Consider the following 15,435-nt stretch of genomic DNA (forward strand, 5'->3'; position numbering starts at 1 on the left):
CTCGAGACCACGAGGAGGTCACCAGCGATGCAGACGCTCACAACACTATACCTTTATGATAAAACCTTATACCAATGAAATACACTGAATACCTTAATGTGAGTACAGGGTGTAAGTGCAACCTTGTGTAACCTGACTAACTACAAAGCTGCTTGAGCGTCACCGACGCTCAAGTGAACACTTAACACTATAGAAAATACACAGATACTGGTTTAGGTTCCAAGGCCTATTAACTGTATTATATCTAATATACTTGTAAAAGGGGATAACAGTACAAATGATACACTACAATATAACAGAGACTTCCTAACCACAGAACTAAACAATAAATACAAAAAGACAATACTACACTGACCTAAATGCAATACAATACAATACTATCTAATACAATACAATACTAGCCTAGTCTAGGGGAGATATGAGAGAACAGAACAGAGAGAGAGAGAGAGAGAGAGAGAGAGAGATGAGATGAGAGAAATTGGCTCACAGAAAGACAATGATTACGGAGAGAAACTTACGCACAAAGGGTATGATCGCCTGCGCCTCGATATCCAGCTCCCGGCTATCAGCAGATAACCGTTGATGAGAGAGTGAGAGCTGGATGTGGTCGGCCTGCCTATTTATGCCCCACACACAATGCAATCTCCTGGTCCTACAATCCCATTGTCCATTGGCCGAAGGAATTCGGCCCTGCATCATAACAAAAGGTCATAGGGTGATTCATACAGGTGGGCTGTGACGATTTCCAACAGCTCAGGTGGGTGGGAAACTGGGTTTCCCGCCGCATACCTGAGTATGTGTAATTAATAGAAATGGACATAAACTTCTTATGTCCATAACTATTCGCACGAGCGATTAATACGCTCCAAACCAACACCGGAATATTGCTAATTAAATACTCTTCCGATGGGTACCAAACACTGCTGTATGATTCCTGTTAGACCCTTCGTACGATATAAAGAGGGATTCCTCAGCTCTGGGACATTGTATTTTAACCAAACTTTCAGAATCTATCAAAGGGACCATGATCTATAAACTACATTAATTGTGAACATTTGTAACGAATGAGTCGCACGCTACGACTACATAAACTCTACCGTAAATACGCATACCGCGCCTGCGAGTGCACGTTATTGCGGGTATGCGCATCCACGGGAGAGCGCACGCACGCGCAGCGCGGACCAGTGTGCGGTGCAAATATGGCAACGTGCATTGAGACATTTTTCTGACTTTGACAATAATAACTAGGCTTCACCTCAGAAATTACACATATTTATTTATTTTAGGATTAACCCTTTCCTAGGGCTACATATACAAACATGGATCAGGCCCATAGTTTTGGATTACAATTACCAGTAGGAGGATACATCATCCCAATACAGCCAATAGGAGCAAGCGTAGCACTGACTGGCTGACAGACAGATATTGCAGCCAATCACAGCTGTCAGTGAGTCAGGGGTGGAGAAATCCCACAGAGATGTATATGTATATATTTATAGTGACATTCTCTAAGGCTGGGTACACACCCCAGCGACATGTCTGCTGACACACCATCACACCAACAGAGCAGCCAATAAGGTAAGCTACAGTATACTGACTGACCAATTGGCCGTTAGACATGTCGGTGATGACATCACAGCTGGGTGGGTGATATGTCTGTCAGTGTATACCCAGCATAACACACCAACATGGGAACACACCCACACACTGGTCACATGGTTACACAGGGGGAGGGGCTCAGCTGTAGCTACACCCAATACATCATTCTATTGGCTGAATGTTCCCCCAATCATATACCCTTCCCTGTGATGTCACCAGTCTCTGGGCAGATTCTTTATGGTAATTTCTCCCAGCTCCTGACTCCCCCACATATAGTTATACACCCGCCCCCTACCCATAATGCAGCATGGAGGGGCTCAGTGAGGGCGGCAGTGTAGGTGTGTAAGTGTCTGATGGGGTCACACAGAGAATAGAAGGATATCTGTCCTGCCTCATAATCCAGATATACCCTCACTCTGTCACAGGGGATATTGTCAGGTAACTGGATCACTATATTGTCATGTATCACTGAGTACTGATTATTATACCTACACACACACCAGGACTTGTTATTAAATCCAATGTGTAACTGATCTCCTCTCCTGTCTATACTGGGGTAACACATCCCCACCATCCACCCCACTGACTTACTGACATCCACCTCCCAGTAATGTCTCCCTGAGGAGAATCTCCTGCTGCTTATTACCTGATCACACTGAAATCTCTCTGGTGTTACTGGGTGATTCTGGATTATACGTGACCTGGATGCAGTTTTCCTGTCACCAGATATCTGTATATTATTACTAGCTGTGGTTACATCCAGTAATAGGGCTGTAGCCTCCTGCACATAGATCCCTATATTTATCCCTGTCATTATATCAGACTCTGTATCACCAGCTGTGGCTACATCCAGTAATATGTCTGTATCCTCCTGCACATAGATCCCTGTATTTATACCTGTTATTATATCAGATAATGTGTGTAATGTCTCTGAGATGAGACCCACATCCAGATCTCCTGCACCACGGACCTGGGTATCATGTCTCTCTGTGTCCTCAGTGTCACACAAGTCCCCTGTGTCTGGTTCCTGTAAGACAGTCACTGGATCAGACACGTTACACAGCTCCTCAATGTGACGCATCTTCCCGGACAGCTCGTCCTTCTTTATTTCCAGCTGCTGGAACAGATCAGAGACTGAGAGTGAAACGCGCTGTTCCTGCCTGGAGATCTCACTCAGGACTCTCTTCTCCAGGTCTTCCAGCTGTCTCCTGATGTCTCTAAACAGGGCAGTGACTGTCTCTATTACACCTGCTGCTATTTCCTGATCTTCTCTTCTGCTTTCCTGCAGACTCTGCACTCTTTTCTCAGCCTCCGCTCTCTTTCTGGTCAGTTTCTGCAGCACATTCCTCAGCTTCTCTTCCTTCTTCTCAGAGGCCTCATCCAGCATCTCCACCAGGTGTCCCCGATGTTCTCCATCCAGCCTGCAGGACACGCAAATACAGACAGAGTCCTCAGTGCAGTAATACTCCAGGATCTTCTTATGGACGGAGCATTTCCTGTTCCCCAGGGCAGTGGTGGGATTCACATAAGACGTGCTCTGGTGACTTGCTGTGTAGTCCATACTTACCGACTTCTGGGCTGCTCTCTCCGGGAGAGAGCAGCCCGTCGGCTCAACAGGGGGGGCTGGCAGTCATGTGACACACAAGGGGGGCGGGCCGGAGGATGAACGGGGGCGGACCGGAGGCGGAACGGGGCGGACCGGAGGCGGAACGGGGCGTGACTTCCGATTTGCGTCATTTAAGCCACGCCCCCGCCGTGTAATGCCGCGATTACCGGCATTATACAGCAGGGGACGTGGTTACGATGACGCGATTCAACAAGAATCGCGTCATCGCCTGCCCGGACCGCCCACTTTACTCGTTAAGTGGGCGGCGGGCAGGGGTGACCACGGGTGACCACCGAAAGTCGGGAGACTTGCCTGCGCTTCCGGGGGGCCGGGAGGGTCACCCGTTTTTCGGGAGCCTCCCGGCCATTCCGGGAGGGTAGGCAAGTATGGTGTAGTCTCAGGTGTTTATCACACAGAGATGCCTCACACAGCAGACAGGATTTAGCAGCAGGTACAGGAGAGTCCACACAGTAAGTGCAGAAGATCCCAGTCTCCTCCTGATCTGGCCGAGTAGACAGGAAACTCTCCACTATGTTACACAGCGTTATGTTCCTCTGCAGTGCAGGACGCTCCTGACACTCTGCTCTGCACTCAGGACAGGTATAAGCTCCAGCCCCCTCCTGTGTATCCAGCACACGATCAATACAGACCCGGCAGAAGTTGTGGCCACATCTCAGGGTTACAGGATCTGTATAAATGCTCAGGCAGATGGAACAGACCAGCTCCTGTCTCATATCAGCAGACGCCATCGCTGCAGCAGGAGAGAGAAATGAAAGTGAAAGTCTCTGACACTCAGACACCAAGGGGGGGTCACATTCTGCACACAGGGCGAGGCTGACCTGTCACTCACATTATAGCTACAGTCTCAGTTACACTAAGGGACACAGATAATACATAAAGGGACATCATGCAGGAAATGTACTTATATAGAAAACAATAAAGGTCATTAATAAGACAAAAATAATTTCTTCTGTACATTTACAGGGTAATAAACGTGAAATTACAGTTATTTATCTTGTTATATTCTGCAATTAAAATATATTACTAAATGTACAAATAACTCTATCAGTGAGACTATTATTATTATTATTATTATTATTACTATTATTATTATTATTATTATTATTATTATTATCCTTTATTTCTCTGACGTCCTAAGTGGATGCTGGGGACTCCGTCAGGACCATGGGGATTAGCGGCTCCGCAGGAGACAGGGCACAAAAGTAAAAGCTTTAGGATCAGGTGGTGTGCACTGGCTCCTCCCCCTATGACCCTCCTCCAAGCCTCAGTTAGATTTTTGTGCCCGGCCGAGAAGGGTGCAATCTAGGTGGCTCTCCTAAAGAGCTGCTTAGAGTAAAAGTTTTATTAGGTTTTTTATTTTCAGTGAGTCCTGCTGGCAACAGGCTCACTGCTACGAGGGACTTAGGGGAGAAGAAGTGAACTCACCTGCGTGCAGGATGGATTGGCTTCTTAGGCTACTGGACACCATTAGCTCCAGAGGGATCGAACACAGGCCCAGCCATGGAGTCCAGTCCCAGAGCCGCGCCGCCGACCCCCTTGCAGATGCCGAAGAGTGAAGAGGTCCAGAAACCGGCGGCAGAAGACTTTTCAGTCTTCATGAGGTAGCGCACAGCACTGCAGCTGTGCGCCATTGTTGTCAGCACACTTCACACCAGCGGTCACTGAGGGTGCAGGGTGCTGGGGGGGGCGCCCTGGGCAGCAATGAAAATACCTATAACTGGCTAAAAATACATCACATATAGCCCCTGGGGCTATATGGATGTATTTAACCCCTGCCAGGTCTCAGAAAAACGGGAGAAGAAGCCCGCCGAAAAGGGGGCGGGGCCTATTCTCCTCAGCACACAGCGCCATTTTCCCTCACAGAAATGCTGGTGGGAAGGCTCCCAGGCTCTCCCCTGCACTGCACTACAGAAACAGGGTTAAAACAGAGAGGGGGGGCACTTATTTGGCGATATGATTATATGTATTAAGATGCTATAAGGGAAAAACACTTCTATAAAGGTTGTCCCTGTATAATTATAGCGTTTTGGTGTGTGCTGGCAAACTCTCCCTCTGTCTCCCCAAAGGGCTAGTGGGGTCCTGTCCTCTATCAGAGCATTCCCTGTGTGTGTGCTGTGTGTCGGTACATGTGTGTCGACATGTATGAGGACGATGTTGGTGAGGAGGCGGAGCAATTGCCTGTAATGGTGATGTCACTCTCTAGGGAGTCGACACCGGAATAGATGGCTTATTTAAGGAATTACGTGATAATGTCAACACGCTGCAAGGTCGGTTGACGACATGAGACGGCCGGCAAACAAATTAGTACCTGTCCAGGCGTCTCAAACATCGTCAGGGGCGTTAAAACGCCCATTTTACCTCAGTCGGTCGACACAGACACAGACACGGACACTGACTCCAGTGTCGACGGTGAAGAAACAAACGTATTTTCCTTTAGGGCCACACGTTACTTGGTAAGGGCAATGAAGGAGGTGTTACATATTTCTGATACTACAAGTACCACAAAAAAGGGTATTATGTGGGGTGTGAAAAAACTACCTATAGTTTTTCCTAAATCAGATAAATTAAATGAAGTGTGTGATGATGCGTGGGTTTCCCCCGATAGAAAATTATTGGCGGTATACCCTTTCCCGCCAGAAGTTAGGGCGCGTTGGGAAACACCCCTTTGGGTGGATAAGGCGCTCACACGCTTATCAAAACAAGTGGCGGTACCGTCTCCAGATAGGGCCGCCCTCAAGGAGCCAGCTGATAGGAGGCTGGAAAATATCCTAAAAAGTATATACACACATACTGGTGTTATACTGCGACCAGCGATCGCCTCAGCCTGGATGTGCAGCGCTGGGGTGGCTTGGTCGGATTCCCTGACTGAAAATATTGATACCCTTGACAGGGACAGTATTTTATTGACTATAGAGCATTTAAAGGATGCATTTCTATATATGCGAGATGCACAGAGGGATATTTGCACTCTGGCATCAAGAGTAAGTGCGATGTCCATATCTGCCAGAAGATGTTTATGGACACGACAGTGGTCAGGTGATGCAGATTCCAAACGGCACATGAAAGTATTGCCGTATAAAGGGAAGGAGTTATTTGGGGTCGGTCCATCGGACCTGGTGGCCACGGCAACAGCTGGAAAATCCACCTTTTTTTACCCCAAGTTACATCTCAGCAGAAAAAGACACCGTCTTTTCAGCCTCAGTCCTTTCGTCCCCATAAGGGCAAGCGGGCAAAAGGCCAGTCATATCTGCCCAGGGATAGAGGAAAGGGAAGAAGACTGCAGCAGGCAGCCCATTCCCAGGAACAGAAGCCCTCCACCGCTTCTGCCAAGTCCTCAGCATGATGCGGGGGCCGTACAAGCGGACTCAGGTGCGGTGGGGGGTCGTCTCAAGAGTTTCAGCGCGTAGTGGGCTCACTCGCAAGTGGACCCTTGGATCCTACAAGTAGTATCCCAGGGGTACAGATTGGAAATTCGAGACGTCTCCCCCTCGCAGGCTCCTGATGTCTGCTTTACCAACGTCTTCCTCCGACAGGAAGGCAGTATTGGAAACAATTCACAAGCTGTATTCCCAGCAGGTGATAATCAAAGTACCCCTCCTACAACAAGGAAAGGGGTATTATTCCACACTATATTGTGGTACTGAAGCCAGACGGCTCGGTGAGACCTATTCTAAATCAGAAATCTTTGAACACTTACATACAAAGGTTCAAATCAAGATGGAGTCACTCAGAGCAGTGATAGCGAACCAGGAAGAAGGGGACTATATGGTGTCCCTGGACATCAAGGATGCTTACCTCCATGTCCAAAATTGCCCTTCTCACCAAGGGTACCTCAGGTTCGTGGTACGGAACTGTCACTATCAGTTTCAGACGCTGCCGTTTGGATTGTCCACGGCACCCCGGGTCTTTACCAAAGTAATGGCCAAAATGATGATTCTTCTTCAAAGAAAAGGCGTCTTAATTATCCCTTACTTGGATGATCTCCTGATAAGGGCAAGGTCCAGAGAACAGTTGAAAGTCGGAGTAGCACTATCTCAAGTAGTTCTACGACAGCACGGGTGGATTCTAAATATTCCAAAATCGCAGCCGTTTCCGACGACACGTCTGCTGTTCCTAGGGATGATTCTGGACACAGTCCAGAAAAAGGTGTTTCTCCCGGAGGAGAAAGCCAGGGAGTTATCCGAGCTAGTCAGGAACCTCCTAAAACCAGGAAAAGTGTCAGTGCATCATTGCACAAGAGTCCTGGGAAAAATGGTGGCTTATTACGAAGCGATTCCATTCGGCAGATTCCACGCAAGAACTTTTCAGTGGGATCTGCTGGACAAATGGTCCAGATCGCATCTTCAGATGCATCAGCGGAAAACCCTATCTCCAAGGACAAGGGTGTCTCTCCTGTGGTGGTTACAGAGTGCTCATCTTCTAGAGGGCCGCAGATTCGGCATTCAGGATTGGATGCTGGTGACCACGGAGGCCAGCTTGAGAGGCTGGGGAGCAGTCACACAGGGAAAAAATTTCCAGGGAGTGTGATCAAGTCTGGAGACTTTTCTCCACATAAATATACTCTAGCTAAGGGCAATTTACAATGCTCTAAGCTTAGCAAGACCTCTGCTTCAAGGTCAGCCGGTATTGATCCAGTGGGACAACATCACGGCAGTCGCCCACGTAAACAGACAGGGCGGCACAAGAAGCAGGAGGGCAATGGCAGAAACTGCAAGGATTTTTCGCTGGGCGGAAAATCATGTGATAGCACTGTCAGCAGTGTTCATTCCGGGAGTGGACAACTGGGAAGCAGACTTCCTCAGTAGGCACGACCTCCACCCGGGAGAGTGGGGACTTCATAGGGAAGTCTTCCACATGATTGTGAACCGTTGGGAAAGACCAAAGGTGGACATGATGGCGTCCCGCCTGAACAAAAAACTGGACAGGTATTGCGCCAGGTCAAGAGACCCTCAGGCAATAGCTGTGGACGTTCTGGTAACACCGTGGGTGTACCAGTCGGTGTATGTGTTCCCTCCTCTGCTTCTCATACCAAAGGTATTGAGAATTATAAGACGTAGAGGAGTAAGAACTATACTCGTGGCTCCGGATTGGCCAAGAAGGAATTGGTACCCGGAACTTCAAGAGATGCTCACAGAGGACTCATGGCCTCTGCCGCTAAGAAGGGACTTGCTTCAGCAAGTACCATGTCTGTTCCAAGACTTACCGCGGCTGCGTTTGACGGCATGGCGGTTGAACGCCGGATCCTAAGGGAAAAAGGCATTCCGGAAGAGGTCATTCCTACCCTGGTCAAAGCCAGGAAGGAGGTGACCGCACAACATTATCACCACATGTGGCGAAAATATGTTGCGTGGTGTGAGGCCAGGAAGGCCCCAAGAAGAAATTCAACTCGGTCGATTCCTGCATTTCCTGCAAACAGGAGTGTCTATGGGCCTCAAATTGGGGTCCATTAAGGTTCAAATTTCGGCCCTGTCGATTTTCTTCCAGAAAGAATTGGCTTCAGTTCCTGAAGTCCAGAAGTTTGTCAAGGGAGTACTGCATATACAACCCCCTTTTGTGCCTCCAGTGGCACTGTGGGATCTCAACGTAGTTCTGGGATTCCTCAAATCACATTGGTTTAAACCGCTCAAATCTGTGGATTTGAAATATCTCACATGGAAAGTGACCATGCTGTTGGCCCTGGCCTCGGCCAGGCGAGTGTCAGAATTGGCGGCTTTGTCTCACAAAAGCCCATATCTGATTGTCCATTCGGACAGGGCAGAGCTGCGGACTCGTCCCCAGTTTCTCCCTAAGGTGGTGTCAGTGTTTCACCTGAACCAGCTTATTGTGGTACCTGCGGCTACTAGGGACTTGGAGGACTCCAGGTTGCTAGATGTTGTCAGGGCCCTGAAAATATAGGTTTCCAGGACGGCTGGAGTCAGGAAAACTGACTTGCTGTTATCCTGTATGCACCCAACAAGCTGGGTGCTCTTGCTTCTAAGCAGGCGATTGATAGTTGGATGTGTAGTACAATTCAGCTTGCACATTCTGTGGCAGGCCTGCCACAGCCAAAATATGTAAATGCCCATTCCACAAGGATGGTGGGCTCATCTTGGGCGGCTAGCCGAGGGGTCTTGGCTTTACAACTTTGCCGAGCTGCTACTTGGTCAGGGGCACACCCTGACTGAGGAGGACCTGGAGTTCTCTCATTCGGTGCTGCAGAGTCATCCGCACTCTCCCGTCCGTTTGGGAGCTTTGGTATAATCCCCATGGTCCTGACGGAGTCCCCAGCATCCACTTAGGACGTCAGAGAAAATAAGAATTTACTTACCGATAATTCTATTTCTCGTAGTCCGTAGTGGATGCTGGGCGCCCATCCCAAGTGCGGATTGTCTGCAATACTTGTACATAGTTATTGTTACAAAAATCGGGTTATTATTGTTGTGAGCCATCTTTTCAGAGGCTCCGCTGTTATCATGCTGTTAACTGGGTTTAGATCACAGGTTGTACAGTGTGATTGGTGTGGCTGGTATGAGTCTTACCCGGGATTCAAAATCCTTCCTTATTGTGTACGCTCGTCCGGGCACAGTATCCTAACTGAGGCTTGGAGGAGGGTCATAGGGGGAGGAGCCAGTGCACACCACCTGATCCTAAAGCTTTTACTTTTGTGCCCTGTCTCCTGCGGAGCCGCTAATCCCCATGGTCCTGACGGAGTCCCCAGCATCCACTACGGACTACGAGAAATATAATTATCGGTAAGTAAATTCTTATTTTATATGGCGCCACAAGGGATCAGCAGCGCCCAGTACACACTACATAATCAAATGAGTAAACAAGAAAACAGCACTTACAGTACAAGACAATATAGGACAGGTATAGAAAACCCGGGGTCAGGTGCCATCAGAGGGAGTATGGAGTATAAGATAGTGTAAGTAAGAAAAGGAAAGGCACAGGAGGTAAGGATGGAGAGGGTGACCTGCCGGCGCCCCGCCGGCTTGCTCTAATCAAATAACTGGAGATGAGACTTGTAATTTTGTGCAAAGAATAAATGGTCACAGCTTTATTTCCACCTAATACCAAAAACACACCATTGCAGGGTAAAAAGGAGAGGAAGCGGTGCACGGCTCTCCCGCTGTTTAGAGAAACGCCTGGGGCGTGCCTTACGCCGCCTTACCGGCAACGGCCACGCCCCCTCCCCGCCTGAGGCGTACCCGGCCGCCCTTGCGGGCCGACGGACCACGCCCCCTGCGCTGGGGGACCAGCTACCATGCGCATAACACCCTACCACGGCGCGCAACCCGTATGGCCCTTGCCGCATTTAGCTGGAACCAGGCGTACGGCCTACTAATTGGTGACTTATGCGAGGCATTCTGACAATCCCCCCTTACCATGCCTTGTGCACCGCTCCTTCCCCGCCACATGTGGTCCCAGCGAACTGCGGACCGAAGCCCCACCCTGCGCTACCACCGCAAACCCTCCAACGCATCCTGCAACGCATTGTTGAAGATATCAAGGCCTATGTCCGACAGGTGCACCCCATCGTGCCTGTAAAAACCCTCACATCTCCCTGCAAGGTCATTGTGGTGTATAACGCTTCCCCCGTTGGCTGTGACCACTTTACCGATGGCCGCATTGACTTTCTTCCTAGCTCTGTCTATTCCGTGCCCTGACCTAGCCCCCCTCCAGGCTAGTCGCGGGATAATTTTTGACCAGACTATGCGCACGTTGCTCCACCGCCCTTTTATCCAGGCAATGTCCTCCCTGGCCTGCCTGATCAGGTCTAGCGACTTTTTTTTCCCGATATTGTTTCCGCCAAGGTGCAACACCAACACGTCGGGCTTTCCAAACGCCCGCTCGGCTTTGAGCCAGGCCTCCCTGGCCTGCTCCCATACCATGCCCCTGTTGCCCAGCCAAAAAACTGCTGCCTCTTCTCGCCTCATCCCTAGCTGGCGCCCGTATGGTCTTTTTGCGGCCCGTGCCACTGCCCAGAATATGTATGAATGGCCGAAGATCCAACACCGCTTCCCGGCGATCCCTGCGAAGATTAGAGGAAGCGGGGGGGGGGGGGGGTGTGTTAGGAAAGTTGTCAATTCCATTTATTGCGGCGGCGCACTGGCCACCGGCTTGACATAAGATTTGTAACTGTTTGACTTCCACCCCCCTTTCCCCTTTATCTCTTCGTCTGAACATCCCTGGCTTGCGGCGGATGTTGCCGCGCCGATCCTAAATGAGTGGGTTCCGAACTTCCTCGGGTTCCAGCCTAACTCCTTGATGCATTTTTTAAATATGGCTGTGAACTGGAACCTGGTAAGTGCCGCCTGATCCACATGAATAAGGAAATTCTCGCCCCCTTTTGGCCTGACCTCCAAAAATTTGTGTACCGCCTCGATTGGACAGACTGTTGTGTCCGGGTGCCTGCCCAACTGGACCCATCTTCCCTTACCTATCTGGTCCGTTTTTGACTTGTGAATTTTGCACAAGACCGCGCCCTGCGAGGCTGCTACGTTTTTTACCAACAGGCCTGTTCCGGTGGCCATTTTTGACTGCGCTACCAGCTCCCCGACCCTAAATGCTCAGCTAAACGCCATGATAAACGCTGCTTTAAACAGTGTTTCCTCGTACTCTCCGTTACATACTTTCGCCACTATGTGAATAATGCTCTTAAGCCTCTCTATGGTTACTGGCTCCCGGGAGTCCGGTCTCCGTATCTCCGCTCTGGCCCATCCCTTCATCACTGTGTGCACTACGAATGCCTTAGTTAGGTCCTCTTTCCCTAGCAACTTTGAAAAGAAAGATACCCCTGCCAGCCTGGTGTTTGCCACTGCCCTTGATGCTCCCTCCTCCTTACTCTTGCCTAAGAATTCCAACAATTGCTGCAGGGGCGCCTGGCCCTCTGAGCTTACATTCCCCTGGAACTGCTGCCATTTCTCACATGCTGCCACGTACGCTTTCCAGGTCTTTGGCGCCAGGGACCTTTCCACCAGCTCGTTCAAACAGGCTCGGCTATCTGCCAAAGATGAGAAAGGCATGTTAAACCTTGGCCCCGCGCGAACGGCGCTGCCGCCCTAAACACCTCCCATTTCTGACGTGACATCGCGTCCGCGATAACGTTCTCGACTCCTGGCACATGCTTTGCCCTGAATGTGATGTTGTGCCCTAAAGCATGCCGCTACCAACCACCTTAGCAACCTAATCACCGGTGCGGACGAGGCAGATTGGCTGTTTATGGCCTGTACCACACCCATATTGTCGCACCAAAACTGTATGAACTTATTCTCTAGCCTGCGGCCCCAAACCTCTACGGCTACCACTATAGGAAACAACTCCAAAGCTGCCAAGTTCTTAGTCAAACCGCTGTCCTTCCACCTTTGTGGCCATTCTTCTGTGCACCACTCTCCCTGCAAGTACGCTCCGAAGCCTATGGCTCCTGCTGCGTCTGTGAACAGCTGCAGTGCATGGTTTGGCGATATCTTGCTCGGCCACATGCGTACCCCGTTAAACTGTTTCAAGAAATCCTGCCTTACTACAAATCTTCCTTCAATTCCCCGCTGATGCGGATGAAGTGATGTTTCTTCCTCACTCCCGCTGTTGCCCTTTCCATACGTCGCTTGAAAATCCGCCCCATAGGGATTACGCGACAAGCAAAATTCAGCGACCCTAGCAATGACTGCAACTGGCCCAAGGTAACTGACTTCGCTTGAGCGCATGCACTGATCTCTCGCTCCAACTTTTTGATTTTTTCTGTTGGAAACCGGCACTCCATCTTCTCTGTGTCGATCTCTATACCTAGGTAAGAGATAACCTGTTTTGGGCCCTCAGTTTTCTCCCCCGCAATGGGGACTCCGAACTCGTTCAGCATCTTTGTAAGCTCTTGCAGCAACTGCGCGCACTGCCCAGACTGAGCTGGACCTGCCAGCAAGAAATCGTCCAGGTAGTGCGCTACTGCCCTACAGCCTGTCCGTGCTTCCAAGCACCAGTGCAAGAAGGAGCTGAAAATTTCGAATAACGCGCAAGATATTGCGCATCCCATAGGCAAACATTTGTCCATGAAATATTGGCCCTCAAACTGGAAACCCATAATGTAAAAACAGTCCGGATGCAGGGGGAGTAGCCTGAACGCTGACTCGATGTCCAGCTTCGCCAACAAGGCCCCTTTCCCTTGCCTCCTAACCATTTTTATCGCATGGTCAAACGACTGATATTGCACCGAGCACTGTTCCATGTCCAGGGCATCATTAACCGATGCCCCCTCCGGGAAAGATAGGTGTTGAATAAGTCTGAACTTTCCCGGTGCTTTCTTGGGAACTAACCCCAGCGGTGACACTACCAAATTTTCAATTGGGGGGGCCGCGAATGGCCCGGCCATCCTGCCCATCTCTAATTCTTTTCCAATTTTCTGTCGCGCCACCTGCGGCTGCTCCCTGATGGAATGAAGGTTCCTAATGCGGTCGCCCGGAAGGATGTCCCGTCTTACTGGGATCTTGAACCCTACTCTAAAACCCTCCTGCAACCGCTGGGCTTCTAAACGCTTGGGGTACCTGGCTAGCCATGCCTGCATACCCTCCAGCCTCACTGGGCTACTTGCCTTTGACAGGCACAAGCGCTCCGGGTACCTTCTCCCCTCTCTCTCCCTGTCGGCCTTTTTTCCTAAAGCAATCTTTTGCCGGGTGACTTCCGCTGCAGTGCGTGCATGCGTGCTTGAATTTGCAGAACGCCCGTGTGCACCGGGTGTCATTGAAGGCGTAGCATTTGAGCATATCTTGTCTATGCGTGCCAGGCCTCCCTGTTCCCTGCCTTTGCGCTGTCGCTTCTTTATCGCTAGCCCCTCTTGCCTGCGCCTTGAGCCACAGCTCGATATCCTTTGTCCCAAACTTGATGGGTTGCTGCCCCTGCGCTCTTAACCTAAAGGACTCGTCGTATCTGCGCCACGCAGTTCCCCCATAATCCTTGTACACTGAATAAACAAGATTGATGTATTTCATCATGTTCATTGCCATGTTTGGGTAAGCTTCTATGTAGCAACCAGAGTATGCGAACATCCCGGTCATCCAATTGTCAATTGTCTTGTAGGATTCCCCGCGCCCTACTCCCTTCTCGCTGCCCCTCTCCTTGTCCCTGAGACCCTCCTCTGTAAGGGAGCATATGTCGATGAAATCCCCCGTCACAATTTCCTTCCTAATTTCTTTAGGCAAATGCCCCGCCAATGCGCCTAGCTCGTGATCCAATGCGCCTCCCTGCTGCAAGAAAACTGGCTTAGCTGCTCCGGTCTGACCTAGCTTACTCCACGCTGTATCTGCCCCTGGGGCTGACAACTTCTTCTTCTTGTGATTGGCCCTGGCCAACAGCAGTTGCTCTTTCAATACCTTGCATGACTCGTCGTCGTCTGACTCGGACGTGCTGCTATTGCCCCGCTTGCCCGCCTGATTATCTGCAGCGCTGTTACCCTCCCCTTGTGTGTTTGCTATCTCATTTAAGGTGCCCCCCCCCCCCCGCCATTTGCGCTGCTCGCGCTGTTTTGGTGGAACGCATGCCTCTGCCCCTTTTCAGTACCACCTCTCACGCTTTGTGTATTGCTATTATACAACGGCATAACATTAACATTCTGCATATTAATCACATGGTTAATCTCACCGTTACTGAGTGATGCTGTGGAGACGTCTTCTCTGGCCGGGCTGGTCACGGCACCGGCCTCTGCTGTATTCTTCTCCACCGCTCTTGCCGGGGCAAGGTGCTGCACTGATGGCCCGCTGGGCATGGCAAGGACCGCACTGTCTCTGTAACTGTTGTAATTGTCTTGGATTCTCGCTTGTGGTTGTGATGTGAAATCTTGTGATTGTGATGTGATATCTTGCGCTTGTGATGTGAAACTTTGCGATTGTGATGTGAAATCTTGCGATGTGGCTCCTTGATCCCGGTTGCTTGCTTGCAGCAGTTCGTGACCCCTGCTCTGTCCTGTAAATGGCGTTGGTGTCTGCTGGTACATTCTTCTTGGCGGGGATGTAAACGCAGGGGAGCGGGCAAGCTGGTTTCGGAACCCCTGTGTAATGTCCCTGTCCTGTGTGCCCCCTGCGCCCTGCCCCCAGTTACCCCCTTGCCTAGGAGTGCCCTCTGGCTGCCTAGCAGGGCTATTATATTGCTGTGCCTCTGCCAGGAATACCCATCTCCCCCTCACCTCGGGTGACCCTGGCCCGCTGGCTGTGTTGGCGAGAATAACTCCCCCTTCCTGGCATGCT

At 50.3% G+C, this 15,435-nt stretch overlaps 1 protein-coding gene across 1 annotated transcript; it reads right to left on the bottom strand.

Annotated features, from left to right (window-relative positions):
• Positions 1–1,278: 1,278 nt before the first annotated feature.
• LOC134943893 (E3 ubiquitin/ISG15 ligase TRIM25-like) lies at positions 1,279–3,954 on the bottom strand. Its single transcript, XM_063932461.1, has 2 exons — positions 3,570–3,954; positions 1,279–3,147 (listed from the first exon to the last, which is right to left on the bottom strand). Exons 1-2 carry the CDS (start codon positions 3,952–3,954, stop codon positions 1,835–1,837), a joined length of 1,698 nt encoding a protein of 565 aa, XP_063788531.1. The 3' UTR covers positions 1,279–1,834.
• Between the last annotated feature and the right edge of the window lie 11,481 nt (positions 3,955–15,435).

This window comes from Pseudophryne corroboree, chromosome 7 (genome assembly GCF_028390025.1).
Source record: "Pseudophryne corroboree isolate aPseCor3 chromosome 7, aPseCor3.hap2, whole genome shotgun sequence".
Classification (NCBI taxonomy): domain Eukaryota; kingdom Metazoa; phylum Chordata; class Amphibia; order Anura; family Myobatrachidae; genus Pseudophryne; species Pseudophryne corroboree.

Bases quoted from the DNA above. Each gene is read 5' to 3' on its own strand.
- LOC134943893 (XM_063932461.1), bottom strand. From the start codon at position 3,954: ATGGCGTCTGCTGATATGAGACAGGAGCTGGTCTGTTCCATCTGCCTG. The intron at 3,148-3,569 runs GCCGGGAGGCTC...TGGACTACACAG, and splicing joins TTGCCTACCCTCCCGGAATG to CAAGTCACCAGAGCACGTCT.